This window comes from Erpetoichthys calabaricus, chromosome 12 (genome assembly GCF_900747795.2).
Source record: "Erpetoichthys calabaricus chromosome 12, fErpCal1.3, whole genome shotgun sequence".
NCBI classification, from domain to species: Eukaryota; Metazoa; Chordata; class Cladistia; order Polypteriformes; family Polypteridae; genus Erpetoichthys; species Erpetoichthys calabaricus.
Window position 1 is genome coordinate 85,724,825 of NC_041405.2, and position 19,203 is coordinate 85,744,027.

The 19,203-nt window shown below is 36.7% G+C and overlaps 1 protein-coding gene across 1 annotated transcript; it reads right to left on the reverse strand.

The window, feature by feature from the left end:
- Nucleotides 1–10,989: 10,989 nt before the first annotated feature.
- On the reverse strand, nucleotides 10,990–14,229 carry gpr101 (G protein-coupled receptor 101). Its single transcript, XM_028814651.2, has 2 exons — nucleotides 13,804–14,229; nucleotides 10,990–13,162 (listed from the first exon to the last, which is right to left on the reverse strand). Exon 2 carries the CDS (start codon nucleotides 13,078–13,080, stop codon nucleotides 11,794–11,796), a length of 1,287 nt encoding a protein of 428 aa, XP_028670484.1. The 5' UTR covers nucleotides 13,081–13,162; nucleotides 13,804–14,229; the 3' UTR covers nucleotides 10,990–11,793.
- Nucleotides 14,230–19,203: the final 4,974 nt, after the last annotated feature.

The window sequence follows — 19,203 nt, forward strand, 5'->3', positions numbered from 1 at the left end:
CTAAAGTTATGGATTTTATGTGTGGGATTCTTCACTTCTGCTAAACCATTTAAATATGTGTTATGCTGGCACCTGTCTACTTTGGAACTGAGTTGTGAGCTGATTATGAGTATTGATTAGTTCTCAGTGTTGCAGGCAAATCTTTGACAAACTAACAGACCTAACCTCAGTCCAAGCCTGCTTCTAGTTTCTGATCATAGTGGTTTCACATAAAAAGACATAAATCAAGACATTACACAAAAAGTGGATTCTTTATTTAAAAAAAATACTCCAGCTGTGTTAACAGTAAAAAAAACATACTTCACCAGTGAAAATAATAACACAAACATTTCATCTATCTAGAATTTTTTTTTAATAGATTCACCCCATGTAGGGCATTACTGTCATCTTTGACTCTGGAGGAGTCAACAATACAGTACCATAGCAGCATATGTGTCATTGTTTCTCCGTTGATTGATAATACTGTAGAATTTCTTGCCACTGGTCCAGAGCTGATGGTGGATAATATATAAAAAACAAACAGACAGAAGTTAAACAGCTAATTATTACTAACAAAGATGAGTCTGTAATGATGTTGTTGTAAAATACCTCTACTTCATAATGACAAGATACACATAAAAAGTGTCATACAATGTAAGAAGAATATAAATTTGTACTCCCTTAACACCCTGTCACACCATTGAGAGTATGCAGACTAATATTGGACCAGCTTTTAACAGCAATTTCAGAAAGCTATTTTTTAGTTATTCATATGTGTATGAACAGTTGCGTATTTCATAATAAAAGTGTGTCGCAGTGGAAGCTCCAGAAATTCAAGTTTAATGGCACTCTTGGTTGATGAAGTAAGAAGAGCACAAAATCACAATGCTGACTTCCATTTTTGGGCCCCAGTTCTACCCTTCAGCATACTATCAAATACTGATACATGTGTGGAATGGATATAGAGCTTACTTTCAATATTTTTCACGAAACATTTCAAATGATGATGGCCCTGTCTCAAACGTTTTTTGCTTACATCTGTTAAGGGCAGTGTTCTGCTACTTTGAGCTCCCTTGAATGGAAATATTCCATTTGCTATTGTTAAATTCTGAAAACAAGTAATGAGGCTTACTTGGCAATCAGATAAATATCATTGATGGCAGCTGTAAATGTCTCATTTTACAGCAGCTACTGTTCTATAGTCCAGTTTTTATGCAAAAATACTCATTTTCTAGTTAGAGTTAGGGTTTTGGCATTACTTACTTAACAGTTCCTCCACAAACTTGCAACTGGTTGTACATTTGAAAGAGCTAAAATAGCTGCTTTTTAAATTAAACTCAACGTATTATACAGTAGTCAAGTTTTGCCACAATGAGTCACATCTTTTTGTGGGTGTAGTAAAATTAAAAATAAGTGCTTATTATGAGTTTAAAGTGGTCACAATGTAAACTTTTGCTACAAAGTACTATAGTAAGCAATCAGGGTGTACTAATTACAGTGTAATATAAGTTATTGACAAATAAAAAATATTTGGCATGCAATAAAATTATTCTCCAATAATATGAATAAGCTGCTTGATATGCAAGAATTTTTGCAGGAATTTGTAACAATGGAGTTTTTATCAAGGACTTAAATAAAGACTTTTTAAAATGTAAAGAGTGAAATCAGTAATCACAGCTGTGCTAGAACATTTCTCAAAATAACCATGTTGCCGTTGAAAATCAATTTGTTGTCAGCAGTATTGCATTTTTTCACCTTATCTGAAGGTAACAGAGATATGTACCTGGGAAATTTAAAAATTTATGAAATAGCTGCAATTGAATTTCTGTTCTCTCAATACAGGGTTCAAAATGTTATCTAGGACAGATGAAATGGATTTAATAATCCATTGATAAAGCACATTTTATTTGTTATTCATCTGTTTATTCTGTAGTCAGCAAAACCATATGATAGTCATATGCCTTCCATAAAAAGGTATTTCATTTATCAAATACTAAAGAGAAAATATTTTATGTCAACATTTATGCATGTTTCTTCTAAAAAGATATTATGGTATCTTTGGCCTGGTTTTGTTTTACAGATTTACATATACTTATAAATTATTACTACAAGCAGTCCTTTTAGCTGTGATTACTTTGTTGTTAATTTCTTTCTTTTCCTTTTTCTAATTCATTCTTATAATAGAACAAGACGGCCTTGTATTTTTCATACATTTTGTAATAATACCTTTAATAGGAATTCCTGAAAGGCCTTAATTCTGCCAGGAAGCATTTACCTCTCATGCTTCAAAAACATTTCAAAGAGACTATTTTTTTCTTTTTTCTTTTTTTTTTTTGTTGCCATGGCTTATAATAGATTCATCTGGAGTCTTAACTACGGCTGTTATGGCAACTTCAGATTGCCAGCCCTTGAATCATGAAGATGCAAATTGGAGTGGAGCCTAGGATGTTCCATGACATTGGAATTATTTTTCTTACCTGCTTGGCTTGATGCAACCTTGTGAAGCCTAGTTTTTATTTATTTATTTAGTTAGTTAGTTAGGTAGTCATTATGTTTTTAAGTGCAACAAATTAAAAGGGCATTGTCAAATATTCACTTCAAAATAGAATTTTGCCCTCTCTTTAACTTTATATATTTGAAATGCAAAATAACACTATTACTAATTTGTATGTTTTTAAAGACATATACAGTTTTGTTAAATTAGTAAAAGGTTTTATAATTATTTTGCATAGTATATTTAACACTGATTAAAGAACTTTGGGAGATATTGCATACAGTAAATCTTCTTCTGATTATTTATTATAATATTTGTTTAATCCTAATTTTGAACTCACTCAAAAACAAATACACAATTATTACATCTGCCTATTTTCCTACAAAAAAAACTTTTCTCTTTATTAAATATGAATAAATATATGCTTTCTATCTGACTTGTTTCTGTGTACACATGAAAAAATTTGAGTCTGATGTACATAAAGCGAAACATTACAAAAATGTAGTGCTATATAAGGCAATTTTGTAAGACATATGTTGTCCCAATTATCACATTTTAGTTTCCTTGAAATAATAAAATGGATGATATACTAAACTTAAGAATTTGGAATTTTGAAGAAATGCCTGATGTGCCACATTTTAATCATATCGTTCTTGTGGCTAACACACTGGTCAAAAGCATGTGTTGCTGGCTTTAAGGCTTAAGAAAAAGAAAAGCAACATTTTTATATGATCTTACTTTTGAATATGAAGCCAGTTGTTTTTTGGTGAATCCCATTTCAGGTCTCTGTTAAGGGCACAGCATTTCATAGAGTACAAATTATTTCTTGATAAATATAAGATAGCTTGATTTTCATTTTAAAAGTATGTTTTATACAGTTGCCTCATGGATTTTGTACAATGTTGAAATTGTCTCTTAAAGTCAAAATTTGGATTTCTTTTGAGCTTTGTTCAAGAAGTGATGCTTTAAATAGTAGGTGCTGTAAAATACACTAGATGCCCAACATCTAAAACCTACCATATGTAATAAGGCTCCAAAATTACCTTCAGCCTATAGTCGAGCAACAGTGTAGGATAATAATAAAACAAGTAATAATAGTTTATTTTTCTTTAAATAGAAAGTTGCATACCCACCAGCTATTATATATCAGTGCAAATGGGTGTTGAAGGGTGCCAAAATAGACAGTATACATTCTTCATGCATATAATTTCATGGGTGTTCTCAATTTACATCAGAAATAGGAAGCACACAATGTTCCTTACATTTAAAAATATTTTCAAGTTATATCAAAGTAACCAGTGTACATTGTTCATTAATTTAATTCTGAGGTATTTTCAACTTGTTGTGCTTTTATTGAAGCATGGTGTGGTTTTATTTGGCTGCAGGTGGTCACAGGCTGTACGTTAAACTCAATTTCACATCAAGACCACTAGCAATATGTTGTGGATGAAATCCTGGCACTGCTCACTAGTTTACAACATTGACCAAAGCTGGTAAAAATGTACACTACACCATCGACTTTCATTTCTCCACTTTTATTGTAAAAGCAATGGTTTTCTCAGTTTTAGGCTACATAAACTCATCCCATTTTTAGGCAGTCAGTTAAAATGCCTGGGATTAAGGAAAGGTTTCTTCATTGTGAAAGAAAGTTGTGTCACTGAGAGCTGAAATAATAAAAGACTAGATATTGCGACTAACCAAATGAAGCTGAAAATAATGTTCTTTGCTTTGATCACACAAAAATATATATTTCCTTTTATTTTTTTGATGCAGTCATATGAGAAATTTTTTAAGATTGCTGGTTACCAATAAAAAAACAAACTTATTGTTTCAGAGGATATATAGATACACATGGACATCCTCAACAACAGAGTTAATTGTTTATCTCAAAAAAGTAAAACAGACAAGCAGTACAGGATACATTAGCAAGTAAATTCACAAATCACAAAGAACAAATTTGGCATTTATTATCATTTTCAGTAAAATAAGTATTTGATTTAAATGAAACTTATTTTTTTATATTCTTAAAGATTCAGATTACTTTACCTGTGTTTACAAGCAGGTTGCCTCTTCTTTTCAGTAGTGTCCTGTATGACATTTGTATGTTTACATGCTAATCACAGAGTACCATCCTTACCCCAACCCCAGGTAAAATATGATTTGTAACCTTTTGATCTGGTATTATCGCATTGTTTTCAAGATCCTCAAATGTCTTTTTTTGTGAATGTATTAAGTGGTTTGTATGATTAGGCTTCTATAGCTAAAGAAGTTAACCTTACACAAAAGAATTACATTTTTCAGAAACATTTTTCCTGCTAGTAATTCTTCACTACTGCAGTTAAGTGCATTGGTGCTCTGAATGAATTTATTCATCAATTTAGACTGGTAAATTACTATTCTTGCGATACAAGTACCATGGTAAAAGGCTTTTATACAATAATGATCTTGTATTTGTTGAATGGATTTTGCTTTGTTCATAGAGTGACTTAAATACTGCTCAGGTCATAGAAGTCAAGAAATTAAAACTGTCAGGCATACACAGTAACCCATCTAGCTGTAATCCACTTGTATTTTTTTCCTTTTTACAATATAAACCTTTTGCAGGCCATTTCAACACATTGAAGACCTTTCCAGAAGAGGATAACAAGTATCCTGAGTGTACTGTTTGCATCTGCTGTATCACTACCATTAGTTTTCTCTGGAGTGACATTTGTGTCATTCTGAATGAAATGGTTCTGAATATCTTAGTAGTCTTTTGTACAAAGGTTGATTGTCAGCCCCCACTTATTTCTACTCAGGATACAAGAGGGATGGAATCTAACCAAGCTAAAACAGATTTAAAATGATGTTTTGAAAATAACTCATCTCTCACTGTTTGTGTAATTATCTTCAGCTTTAGAAATCTGTTTTCATTGTGCCGTATGGCTATTACTATCATTTTTTTTAGCTGAAATGCTTTTCACATAATGATAAAACAGGTAAAGAAAATGGATAGATGAAAAGTTTTTGACATGTAATTAGTAACAAAGCTATGCCTAATAAAACACCCAAAAAGTGACCCCTCAACCATAAAATAAACATTGTCTGTACATATTGTCAGTTTATTTTATACTGTATTTTTATCAATATACTTGGATGTCCATTGATTATAAAAACTGTGTATCTGCACACAGTCACTTCATTATTATTTATGAATTGCTCAGATAATGCACATTTATGGGAAGTACAGGCTTGTAAGCTTAATAACACCCTTTGATTTGTATTCTGCTCAACCTGATTTTATGTAGATGAGTGACACTGTTTTAACAAAGGTTCCATATTATTTTTTTTAGATTAAAACAGCATATTAAAATATTTTTGTAGGGATACGACTTTAGCCGTTGCCAGGAGTTATTTGTTGTATATTCTCTATTGCTGAGATTAATATGTGGCCTTCGACAAGATCATGGTTGGAAAGAGGTAATGGGCAGATTTTTGCACAAATGTTACAACATTTTTCCTCACAAAAAAGGACCACAGACATATGGAATAAGTTAACAAGTACTATATTATGGTAGAGAGTGGCACTCTAGGCACCATCAAAGGTTGACTTGATGTTATTTTAGACAATATGTGAAAAGGATGGACAAGCATGTTCGACTGAATGTTCCAAAGTTTGTTATAAAATACTTTTACCTTTGCTTTTCTATTGATTGCAATCTACTGAAGCCCATTTTCAAGCATGCACCTTGCCTTGTACTCAATGGTACCTGGATAAGACCCTGAATTGAGTATGGTTCAGTGATGCTTGGGTGAATGGATAATTTCTCGATTGCTAAGAAAACATCATCAAACGTATGAGTTATTTCTACTTAGAAATATCTGTGATAGAAAAGCCATTGCGAGTCACTTATGTCTCAGTGGAGAATCAATTATGGATACAGATGGGCAGCACAGTAAAGCAGTGGTTAGCACTAATGCCCCACAGCTCTAGATTGCTGGGTTAGAATCCTGCTCTGGACACAGTCTGAGTGGATTTTGCATGTTCTTTCAGTATCTGTAAGGACTTTTCTGTGAGTACTCTGCTTTTTGTTATATCTCAAAGACATTCATTTCAGTTTAACTAACAACTCTCAATTGACCTTGTATGACTGACTTTGGGTGTGTGCATGAGTGTGCACAAAGATGGATTGGTGTAAACCACCATCTTCAGAGATTTGCTTTGGTAAGGACCAGTGTCCTGTCACTTAAAGCTGAGTAAGTGGGTAAGAAAAATGATCGATGGATGGATCTTCCAAGTACTCTCTAAACAAACAGACATGTCAGGGGTTAACGGGGGGGGGGGGGGGGATATATATGAAATTCAATTCTACGGTATATGCACATCAGGCATAGAAAGCCAGAGTACCTGTTTCAGCGACCACAAAGCCTTTTTGTCTACTAATTTGCTGAATATTTATTTCTTGAGGGAACAATACTATCCAAAAACCTTGACTTCTTCTAACTAGACCTTGGTTCACAAAAAATTACATCACCTTTTTCTGCAACCAGCTTTTGAATCCCACACCTTTGCTGGAGTTGTAACCTCATTGTATAATCGATGACTTATTGCCAGACGTTGACCTTATCTTCTAAGTCTGATGCACTATTACTTTGTCATGCTTTTACTATTTCTCATTTGGACTGCTGCAAATGAATTGTCTTCCTGTGCAAAGAATCTACAGGTCTAGAATGTTACTGCCAGAGTCTTGACTTAAGTAAAACATTGTGACTATATTATCTCTCAGTTGGCTTCCTTTAAAATACTGAATCATCTTTAAGATTTTGTTAATAAATTTTAACAAAATTATTACAACACTAAAATAAATACTTTTAAACTGTCACTACAATGCTACAGGTTCAGCTGCACTAATTTGGAAAACTTTTGCTTCCTTTTATGTAAATACATCCTGTAGTGTTAGCCTGCTGCATCACTTTTACAAATCATTCTTCGTAGTTTAGCAATGTGGCTGTGATATTTTTTATATCCACTTACTGTTAAAATTTGGCAGAGTATGTTAGGCTCTTTCTGTTGTGTTAAGTGCTGCTTATTTTATAATTATTTCTATTAATATTTAGATTTTTTATTATGGTGATCAATTTGTATGTTGTCCTGCGGTGGGTTGGCGCCCTGCCCGGGATTGGTTCCTTCCTTGCGCCCTGTGTTGGCTGGGATAGGCTCCAGCAGACCCCCGTGACCCTGTGTTTGGATTCAGCTGGTTGGAAAATGGATGGATGGATTTGTATGTTTGATGCTGTATTGTAGTTTGTCATGTGAATTGCATTACAGTGGCACATGTTGTACATAATGTTATGTGAAAAAATAATTAATTTGAAAATTGGTATCCCAAAGACATTTATGTTTAGTTAATTAGTAGTGGGCCTGGAATGAATGAACAAGAGTGGGTGTGTGTGTGTGTTTGAAATCTCTCTAAAATGCACAGGTTGCTCAGTCAGTGTTGTTGAGTAGGCCATGGCTCTCTGCAGTCCTCAACTGAAAAAACAGGTTAGAAAATGGATGGATGGATGGATGGATGGATGGATGGATGGATGGATGGATGGATGGATGGATGAATACTTGTACTGTGTTTCAATGACAGCCAGTCATTTCTACAACATTCATGCGTTGTCTACATAGAGAAGGTGTTCACTTACTTGATGTCTAAAGCTGCTGACAGCCCAACATTTTTGTTCCTCTCTGCAAATTAAACAAATTAAACAATGTTCTATTGTCCATAATTTAAATGAACTATTTATTATGTCATGCAACCTATAATGGTAGCATATTTGCTGAGGTAGAAGTAAGAAGTTATGAGTTCTGTTATTTGTTAAATCTTTTCAAACCTTTGCATTTTTGTTAGTTAGAGACCTATGGAGCTGAACCCTGAGTCCAGAGCAATAGGCATATGGTTTCAACCAGCAATACACATGAGGCTAGTACACTGTCTAATCCATAACTTCCACTGTAAGAACAGAGAATGTAGTAAATATGTCAACATTTTTCTTAGAGTGTTTTAATAGATTTAGTATTTAAAAAAGGTTTAAATTGCTACTTCTTAAGATTTCTATTATTCAGTTTTTATTAATTGTGCTGTGTTTAAATAAGTATAAACCTTATATTTATCTTAAATATTTCAAAGGTGCTCTGCAATGGAGTTGTGCCTTGTCTTGATTTGGTTCTATCTTAAACCCTTTGTTGACGTACTATTCTTTGTCACTCCACAACCTTGAATTGGATTAAACAGGTTTAAGAATGTTATGTTTGTAATATTTGATATAGACATTTCATCACAAAGACAAAACTAATGACAAAAGGTACTGGTAACATCTATTTTAGTCTGTATGGTGTGCTCTATAAAATGAATGTGTCTGTGTGGATAGCATGATAGATGCAGTCATTACTTAGTCCACTTGCTGTCTGTGTAGAGTTTACACACCCTTCCTGTGCCTTTATAGGTTTTCTCATGGTACTACAAAGTCTCTTAAAGTGATGTGATGGGCTGGCACTTGATGCTGCTGCTAAGTGCTTGGATTCTCCTGTCCAATATTGGAATAAAAATTTCCAGAAAATGATTACATATGTATTGTGTGCCTGTGCATGAATATATAATATACGGAAAATCAATCAGTGTATATATGGAGATTTGTGTATTTATACATATACACTCAATGGTCTGTTTGCAGGTTCACCTGTTTGTTTCTGGTATCAGATATAGTGGTTCCGGCATCTTGGACACTGCTGCCCTTCTAAGATTTTCATACACTACTATCTTTAGAGATTACAGAGAATGGTTCAAAACACATCCAGTGAGCTGCAGTTTTTCTTGGCACATATTGTTTTTTAAGTAGAAGTGTTAGAGGATGATGGCCAGACATATTCAAGGTAACAGAAAGACCCCACATACACAAAAAATACCTTTTTGCAACAGAGACGTGCAGAATAGCATATTGAAGCAAATGAGCTAGTAGTAGCAAAAACCATGCTGTATTTTAGTTCTGTCAGCTAAGAGCAAGCGGATAAGGTTATACTGAGCACATTATCACCAAAAATGAATATTGAAATTAAAAAAAATAAATATCACCTGGTTAGATTAATCTTAATTACTGATATCAACATGTGTATGGCCAAGTCAGAATTTGAAGTAAACAGTCTGAATCCATGGATACATCCTGTCTTCTGTCAACAGTACAGGCTGATGTTGGCAGTTTAATGGTGTGGGGGTGTTTACTTATCAGCTATTAGGCCTCTCCATACCAAATGAGTGTCATCTAAATGCCACTGTATGCCGAAGCATTGTTCCTGCTTATGGTCACAGTACATACTTTTTTTCAGACTGATACCAGACTAATAATACATCAAGGTACAATCCATTATTAGGTTGTTTGCACAAACATGACAGTGATTTCAATTTTCTATAATGACCTGCACAGCCCCAGATCTCAGTTTAACAGAGCACTTTTGGGGTGAATTGGTATGGGACATCCATAGCTTAAATGTACATTAGGAAGTGCATGTTACTTTTGAGTCTGCATGGACAAAGAATTCTATCAAATGTTTCCAACGTTTGGTAGAACTCAAGCTGAACTTAAGGCAAAAGGGTATCCTAACCTGGACTAGACAGAGTATAATATATGAATAATAAATAAATAATGTGATGGAAATCAGAGATGGATGGGCAACCAGGCTGGAATGGTAGTACTGTATTGCCTTTCCTGGTCTGGGGATAGTCTGCAAATAGTGGAAGGACAAAGGGAGATTGTCTCCTGGGGCCATATGTTCCTTCAGTTTGCTGTGTGGCAACATCACTTTGCCGGGTCTGCCATTTGTAAATGTACAGGGCAGCATAGAATCTCTAGTCCTAATGGGTAGCCCTGCTCTAAATCTTATGTGGTTCCAGAGAGAGCAGCCTGGAGGAGGCTTCCTTATCCTATGGAAGTTCTGCCTAACTCAGAAGTGTTCCCAGACTATATTGAAAAGGAACTGCTCTGCATCCCTCAGTTGAGTTGTAGTCATTAGAGGAGGAAGGTAATTGTAACCTTAGAGGACTTGAGCAAAAGAAAGAAAAGAATGGAAAAGAAAGAAAATAACTAATATGGAGGAACAGGAAGCCTATTTAGGTATTTTGACAAATAAAATTACTTATTTGAACCCAGGACTTGTATGGGTGAAGTTGTGCTGAGGGTTTGGGGCCCTGTTATATATATTTCTGCATATGTATATGTACATAAATATTGTGTGTATAATATAAAAGTGGGCAATGAATGAATATCTGTCTGTATATATATATATTATATATATATATATATATACAGTAGTGAGAATTAGTGCAGAATGCATGTCATATTTTATTTTAATTTATAAAAAAATACATTTACATTTTAAACATTGATAAAAACACTTTGTAAAAAAGACAACAGCAAATTACAGATACACAATACAAATTGTATCAAATATTTATTTATGGTAATAAAATCTTCTATATAACCTTTATTTTTTTTAAATAATTCATAGTTTTGTTATCAAATAGTTCATACATGTATAATACAATTCAAAAATGCAATTTACTTTGACAAATCAAAATGTCCCTTTCTTTCAGGAACCAGCAGCATGATTGTCTTTCTGCTAATTTTGTTGCAGTTAAAGGATAAGCCAAAAATATCAGGACCATTGCAGAGACTGCTCCTAACAGTAGGTATTAAGCAAATTCCAACTCCAGAACAAGTTTTGTTCACTAATGAAAATGAGCAAAATCTAAAGCTCATATGTCTCAAAATTCTAATGTATGACCCTGTGTAAACTGTGGACAAGAAAAACATTCAAAATACTGAAAAAATACTGCATAAAACATTCAAACTTGAAAATAATATGTTGTCATTCTTTTAAATACTTATTTCAGGCTGAATGTCTTCTCAGGATTGCCCTATTGTCACATATTGTTGATTTCAAGATACAGTACAAATACTGGCCATTTTGAATACAAATAAAATTCTGTTTGTTAAACTGTCAGTAGATTTTTAATTTAATACTGGAATGAAAGGAATGGTTAACTAAGCTGTAGGTGTCTAGGTGCTTCAAACCAGTTCAAACCCTGACTTTTTAAGTGATTTTTAAGAATTAAGTGCCATTCTTACCTTCTTTTGAGACTTCCTAATGTCAGGGGTCCCTGTAATAACTGAAGCTAAGTAGACATTCTGCCATCCTTGTTACCAGCCAATTCTCACATCTGCTGCCTTCAATGTGCAACCTAGGTGCAAACTATGAAGGCTGGTCATACTGTGACATCATCTACAATCATATAATTTCAAGTTGTCTTGGGTAAGACATTCAGTTCTCTTTCTGAGCTAAAGCTCATTGAGGTAGTTTCCTTCCTGCTGTCTTTTGACCTCCTCTCGGTAGGGGATGATGAAGTTGTACCCTCCTCCCAAGTCCTCAGGGAACAGACTCGCACAGCTGCCCCTGGTAAATGAGAGTGCATTGCTCTACCATCAGTTACTGTAAAACAGCTGTCTATTCCAGAGGTGCGAGGCTGGATTTGTTGGCAAAATGAACCACAAAGGAGTGCAAGGAACTCCTTACGGACACTGCGATGCATGTATCCGTAGATGTAAGGATGAATGCAGCACTGGAAGAAGAACAGGATGATAGCAAGGGAGGTCATCCATTGGGGCACATGGGAGTTCCTGTTGATTGAAATTGTGCTAAGAACACTATAAGGCCCCATGCTAAAAATATATGAAGACATAATAACAAAGACCACTTTGGCTGCTTTGCAATGGTAGTGAAAGCGTCTTTGGCGCACTCGACTGGTGTATCCAGAGCTTGCCCCCTCTGAAGACTCTTGAACTTGACAGACATTGCTGACTGTGCTGGGGTTGCTGTGGTTGACAGATTGTGTTGGGTGTACCAAGGCATTTTGCCTCCGGGCAGCTCGAAAAACCATCCAGTAGCAGCCTAACATGATACAAACGGGCACCCAAAAAGAGAAGATGGATACTGCTGTGGAATATGAGTAGCTGGAAGACCAGACCACTGTGCAGAAGTGATGGTACTGGTCAAAATCAATGGTTCCCCAGCCATAAACTGGTGGTGTGCTCTGCAGGACACTCAGAAGCCAAGTAAGTACTATGAGGTTTGTCCCTCGGTGAGGAGTCATCCTGGTTGGGTAGGAGAGAGGGTGGATTATTGCCAGGTACCTGTCAACAGACACCACAATTATAGTATTGACACCAGCAAAGGCAAACAGGTGCATTAGAACCACCAGGGCTTGGCACAGACGGCGATCCAGTGGCCAGACATTAGGCACAGTGGTGGCAATCACAAAGGGCATCACCAAAACTGTTTGGAGAAGGTCTGCCATCAACAAGTTGAGTACAAAGCGGTTGGCAACATGCAAGAGCTGTGGCTTGCGCTGAAAGACCAGCAGGACCAGCACATTACCGAAGAGTGAGCTGCAGACGATAAGTGAAAGGAGACTAATCTTAACCATGCTGTTGATGAAGGAAGATGAAGAAAGTAAAACTGTGCTTCCTGGATCCCAATGAAGTTGGGTTGAGTTCCTGCCATGGTTGTGAGCAAAAAGGCCTGGCATTGTAGAGTTCAATGGAATGACAGTTCAAGCAAATGCTGTAAATATACATGCAGGCTTTTAATGAATCCTTTGCACAAGTAGCCTATGGGAGAAAAAGAAAGGAAGCAAAATGGGTATTTTTTTTAACATGAGGCAAACAGAGAGCTGAGTGGAATAGGAGGTAGCAATTGAAATATGTCTGAGGCTGGTTAAAAATAGGCTACCATCATCAATGAGACCACAGTTAGGTTCTTAACTATTTCATGCCACAAGCCTGAATGTATGAGATGTCCCAACAAAAAAATTGATGAATATGTTGCTGTAAATAATCCTGAAAACCCCCCTTTAAAGGAGAAAACCAACTTGGGTATTTCAAAGTGCACCTGCATATCGGCCTTGGTATTAAATAATAACTGATATCAAAGCATTCAAAGAGACACACGGAGAAGATTGTTGTATACATAACAAACAGAAAATCTTAAAAAGAAAAAAATTGCATAATCAAAACAGATCAGGCTGAAAATTGCATTTTATGTCGTCTGTTGCCTATTTTGTTAACGGAGGACAGACGGGTTTAAAAGGCGTGCATTGAGAAGGTTGGCGCTTTAAACAGAAAAACGTGGGGGCGGTAGAGAAAGATGAATGCTTATTAAATGAGTGGATAATACGCCTCATCCAAAAACCTTCAACATTAAACGATATCTGATATTGACAGGACGCCAGTAATGCATAAATGGCCCGTACCTCCGTCTTGTAGCTCGATCATCTCGGCCCTCGTTCCTCTCTTCCATACACGCCCCGGTTTGTTGGGGGCCAAAAACCGGCTCTGACGAAGAGGACAGCGTTTCGGATTCGTCACCAGTGAAAACACGTGGTCAGGCTTTTTGCCTCTTCTATCGCATTTTTCTGTTTGTGTGTTCGGTGGCAATTCCTTTTAGCTCAGGCCAATAAAGTGGAAAATCACGGATAAAACTGCAGGGAGAAAATGGAACGTCGAGAGTATTCAGTTTGCTCAAATGAAACTGATCTCATCGCTCAGAAAGGACATCAGCACCTCGGACAGCGACTTGATGCGCCTCACGACAGGCAGCGGAGGGCGCCGTGTTCTCAAACACTTCAGCAAAGCCGCTGGTAAAGGCGAGAGTGAGGGAGAAGCGGGCGAGCGAGAAATTGAGAGATAGAGAGAGAGGGAGTGAGTGTGAGAGAGAGAGAGACAGGGGCAAGCGACAGAAAGGATGAGGGTGGTGGGCGAAGACGCTGGCCGGTGAGACATTTTAGAAATGGCTTTGTTTAATTGGTTTTGGAAAATTGGCAGAATCGGTAGTCACGTGCAGCAGTATACAGTATATTCGTATAACACAAAAATGTATGCAGATAAAATTCACGAATTAATAAAGTATAACTATTCACTATCAAGCCAAACACGAAACCCTTGTTACCCTACAGTTTAGGAATACACCGTTTATTGGACTAATTGTTTTACAATACTGAGTCACGGAGTGTTTGAATAGACTAACTGCTTTTTGTGTAAGTCAGGGGATAACAGCAAATGTCGAACGTCAGACTTACTTTACCACGGTGAACAGCCATGGACGGGACGCCAGTTCATCCCTCTGCATCCTCAGGCACGAACCCACGCATGTTCACGCATTACTGTACAGTTTTCACCAATAAACGCGCACCCGTGCCCCCGGGACTAGTGCCTCTGGGACGTGTGAGGAAACCGGAGTATCCCAATAAAACCCAAAAGAGCTGCTATCATGACGCACAGCTAGTGGAAAGTGAACTCAGAGCACATAAACTGTAGGACAATACATTGTGCATAGAAATTATATTTAAGAAACTAGTGACCCCTTCTTGTTCATGTGAAAACTTTTTTTATGTCTTTACATGGAAGGAAGCCTTCAACGACACAGGGGGACCGTGCAATTACCACACGTATTGGGCCTTTGCTAAATATTTAATTAAAGCACAGTGTGCAAAGCTGATGCATGCATATCACAATATTCTCACAGAGCTTATTGCTGCAAAAGCAATAAAAATATTAAAGTGTGTGAGACAGAATACTTATGCAAGCAGCATGTTTCTTTTTGTCTAGCATAAACTATTGCCATATTGAAAAACTAATTCTGATTATTTTTATAAACAAAAAATATCATAAAAAAACAACATTTCAGTATTGAATCAATTATTCAGTAGTGTTAGAACATTTTCAAGAGTCTGAGAGTCTCAATCTTTGTTCAAGGCATTGTACGAGGAACGGGGAGAAAATTTTTTTTTAAGTCTCTCTTATTACCTACGACATCCCAGTATATCTGCTCCCATTTAGGTGCCCCATGAAATTCTTCGAAAGTTTTAATTTCTTTCAAATTTTACATGCAACTTATTACTTATTGTAGAAGCTCATAAAGATCATGGCACACATTTTTGAACACATTGCCTTTCAGATGTAGTTCATTTGATAACATAATTACCTTTAAAAATCAGACAAGATATGACCAATCATATATCTTGTGATTCGAAAGCTCATGCTTGTGCCAATGCACATAACAATATTGATTTATAATATACTTAAAAGCAATTCATCCAAGGTAGGGTCATAGATTTGGGGCTGGGGTGGGGGTTGGTGTTGTATTTTGCCAGCATTGGACACAAGGCAGAAGTCAACTCTGGATGGTACAGTCCATCGCAGGCCCAATCTACTGACATATACCCACACAAGACCAGCGTGGAATTGCCAGTTAAACTGACACACATGTTTTTGGGATAGGTAGGAAAATCAATGTACCTGAAGAAAAACCTGCACAGACATGAAATAATGGCACCAACATTGCACAGACAACAAAGAGGAGTGGGATACAAACCCTCTTTGCTGGATGTATGTGGCAGCAGTGCTAAGAGCTATATCTACATAATACATGTTGACCAATAAATGCATTCATAGGTATAACTGGCTAGGTTAGTAAGTAGTAACTAGTAAAACTGATGAGTAATACTAACTCTAGTGTAATCAATGAAAAAGTAAGTAAATTACATTTTATGCCAGTCTCACAGCAACAGAACAAGTTTAAAATGTATTTATAGGTACTATATATATACCCCCTGCTCACTTGGCTTGCCAACCTCCCCGGCCTGCGCTATGCGCCAGCCACTTCGCATCTCTCACGTATGTGGATTTCACTTTCACCAAACAACAAATCTTTTAATTCTCGCGGATATGCCTCTTCATTGGGAAGAAACACTACTTTTCCCTGATGGCAACACGATTAGACAATCTACAAGTCTCCGACTTCTCCGAATCTGAACAATATATTTGATCTCTTTTTGCTGTTCTGTTATTTCACCGAGTAATAATTTCTGTTCTGCGGTGGGTTGGCACCCTGCCCGGGATTGGTTCCTGCCTTGTGCCCTGTGTTGGTTGGGATTGGCTCTGGCAGACCCCCGTGACCCTGTGTTCGGATTCAGCGGGTTGGAAAATGGATGGATGGATAATTTCTGTTTGTTTGCGCTAATGCAATCTTTACTATCATTTTTTTGAGACTTTCAAATTTTAGTACACTAGAGTCTCGTTTATCCGACATTCCGTATTATCCAACGCATCAATCGGCAACAAGAACTGCAAGTTGCGAGCGTGAGCGTAATCTGTTTTTTGTTGCTCTTGACTCTACTGCAGCTAATTACAGTGGAACCTCAGTTTGCAAGCATAATTCATTCCGGAAATGTGCTCGCAGTCCAAAGCACTGGTATATCAAAGCGAATTTCCCCATAAGAAATAATGGAAACTCAGATGATACGTTCCACAACCCAAAACTATTCATTTAAAAATGATTAATACAAAATATAAAGTAAAATACATAAAACAAATTAACCTGCACTTTACCTTTGAAAAGAATCGTGGCTGGTGTGAGTGAGTTTCTAAACTCTTGTGGGATTCCACGCAACGGGACGACACACAGTTCACCGTAAAAGCGAATCCGAAAAGATCGCGGACATGCTATAAGCGCCTGCCATTGATGGGTGATACAAGGAACAAGGAACATTATAAATGCGCAGAGCACAGTATTACTTGGCCACGGCCCTGCCTGACTGCTGTGTCTGTGTATAGGAGAGTGGCAGATCCCGCTACAATAAATAACCGCGCTGTTGCTGTTTCAAGCTGAATAAAGCTGGTGTTGCTAAAGTACTGAGACTCAGCTTCATGTTTTCGGGTGCAAGACGGGGACTCACATGTCACAGCACAAACACACACACATGCAGTCACAATGCTGTAGTAAAGAGTATACGCTCGTATGGATGTTGACTATATGAGTGACGAAGTTAAGGCTCTAGAAACTGCAATTAAATACATTGAGCAACAAGAAGAAGCTACAGGAATCGACATAATGATGCTGCAAAGATGGCAAGACTTGGCAGTGATGAAATGGCACTCGTCAGGAAAGCAGACTACGATCAAAAATTTCTTTAAATCATCACAGGACTGAACTTTTTAAGTACAATACATACTATATTTAACTTCAGACAATTCTGTAACTGTAAGTTAATTTTTTCAGTTAATTTTTTCTTTTGTTTTGTTGTAAAACATGATTATTAGGTTCGTAATGTGTAAAATTATAACATAGTTTGACGTTTAATAGGCTTTTTCTTAACACCTCCCATTAATCCGACATTTTCGCTTATTCGACGTTCTGCCAGCCCGTTTATGTCGGATAAGCGAGACTCTACTGTACTCTCATTATCTCTAGCCTGCTCTGCATGTGTATCGCGCCAACGTTTTTGAACCTTTTTACGACGTTCTACTTTGTTTTTTATTTCCGAACTCGCTTGGAGCTGAGAGTGCAGGAACTGTGTCTGACAATAGCATTCACACGAATGAGACATGATTGGACTGTGGACGTAGTTGTAACTGAAATTATAATAGATATATATATACTAGTCATTTAGCCTGTTACAATAACGGGCGCTAGAACAGTAGTGCATAAACATTAGTAGGAACAGTCTATATTAAATGGCAAGGGACTTTGACCTCATTCTTTTTGTTGGTCGTATTTTTCTTTCTTTCAGCCTTTCTTTTGTTGATGTTTACTTGCTGAGCTGACCGTTCTTCGTGGGCTGCCGCCGTGTATTGTGTGTCTTTAATTTTCTGTGACAGTAATACTGTCTTGTACGGCTCTATTCAATAAGGGCGCGTAGATAATTTAGTTCAAATGGCTCTGGAATATGTGAAGAGTAACAGGTGCAGATCTTTATTTACGTGCGCCTATATTCGCTGCGCCCAATTGAGGTCGTCCTTTTGAGGCTCGCCTTTTTGTGCACGCCCTTATTGAAGGATACAGTCTTGTACGTCCGCTGGCTTGTACGTCCGTAATATACATCCGTACATCCGTAATATACCTTTAATTTTCTCTGGCGGTAATACAGGCGTGCGCGTCGGTAATATGCCTTTAATCTCCTCTGACAGTAATACTGGCTTGTATGTGGCTGTAATATGCGTCACTGTATTGTGTACCTTTAATTTCCTCTCGCAGTAATACTGGTTTGTATTTCCGTAAAACGCCTCTAACGTTCTCTGACAGTAATATCGCGCATAGCACCGTGCCCCGCGCATGCACACTTCACCAGAAGACACCCACACACGGACACCTGGACGCACACAGGGATTTTATATATATATATATATATATATATATATATATATATATATATATATATATATATATATATATATATATAATACTCTGCATTGTATATATACTTTTAACATTTTATTGTTTTAAAAATTGGATCAGAGTTTCTAAGCAGCAGAAAAAAAATAATGTCAAAGTGAAAAAATTCTTCTGTAAAGTGGTCTAATAATATAAAACACAACATAAATGATCACTTAAATATTTACCTCCTTCCAATCAGTATTTAGTATATGCACCTTTGGCAGCCATGAAGGTCTTGAGTCTGTGTTCACAGATCTCTCTATCAGCTTTGCACATCTGGACACTTCCCCATTCTTCTTTGCAAAACTGCTGCAAGTTTATCATATAACACGGAGATCAATAGTGAACAGCTCTTTTCAAGTCCAGACACAAATTCTCAATTGAATTGTGATCTGGACTCTGATTCTGCCACTCCAGGACATTAATATTGTTGTTTTAA

Bases quoted from the DNA above. Each gene is read 5' to 3' on its own strand.
- gpr101 (XM_028814651.2), bottom strand. From the start codon at position 13,080: ATGCCAGGCCTTTTTGCTCACAACCATGGCAGGAACTCAACCCAACTT.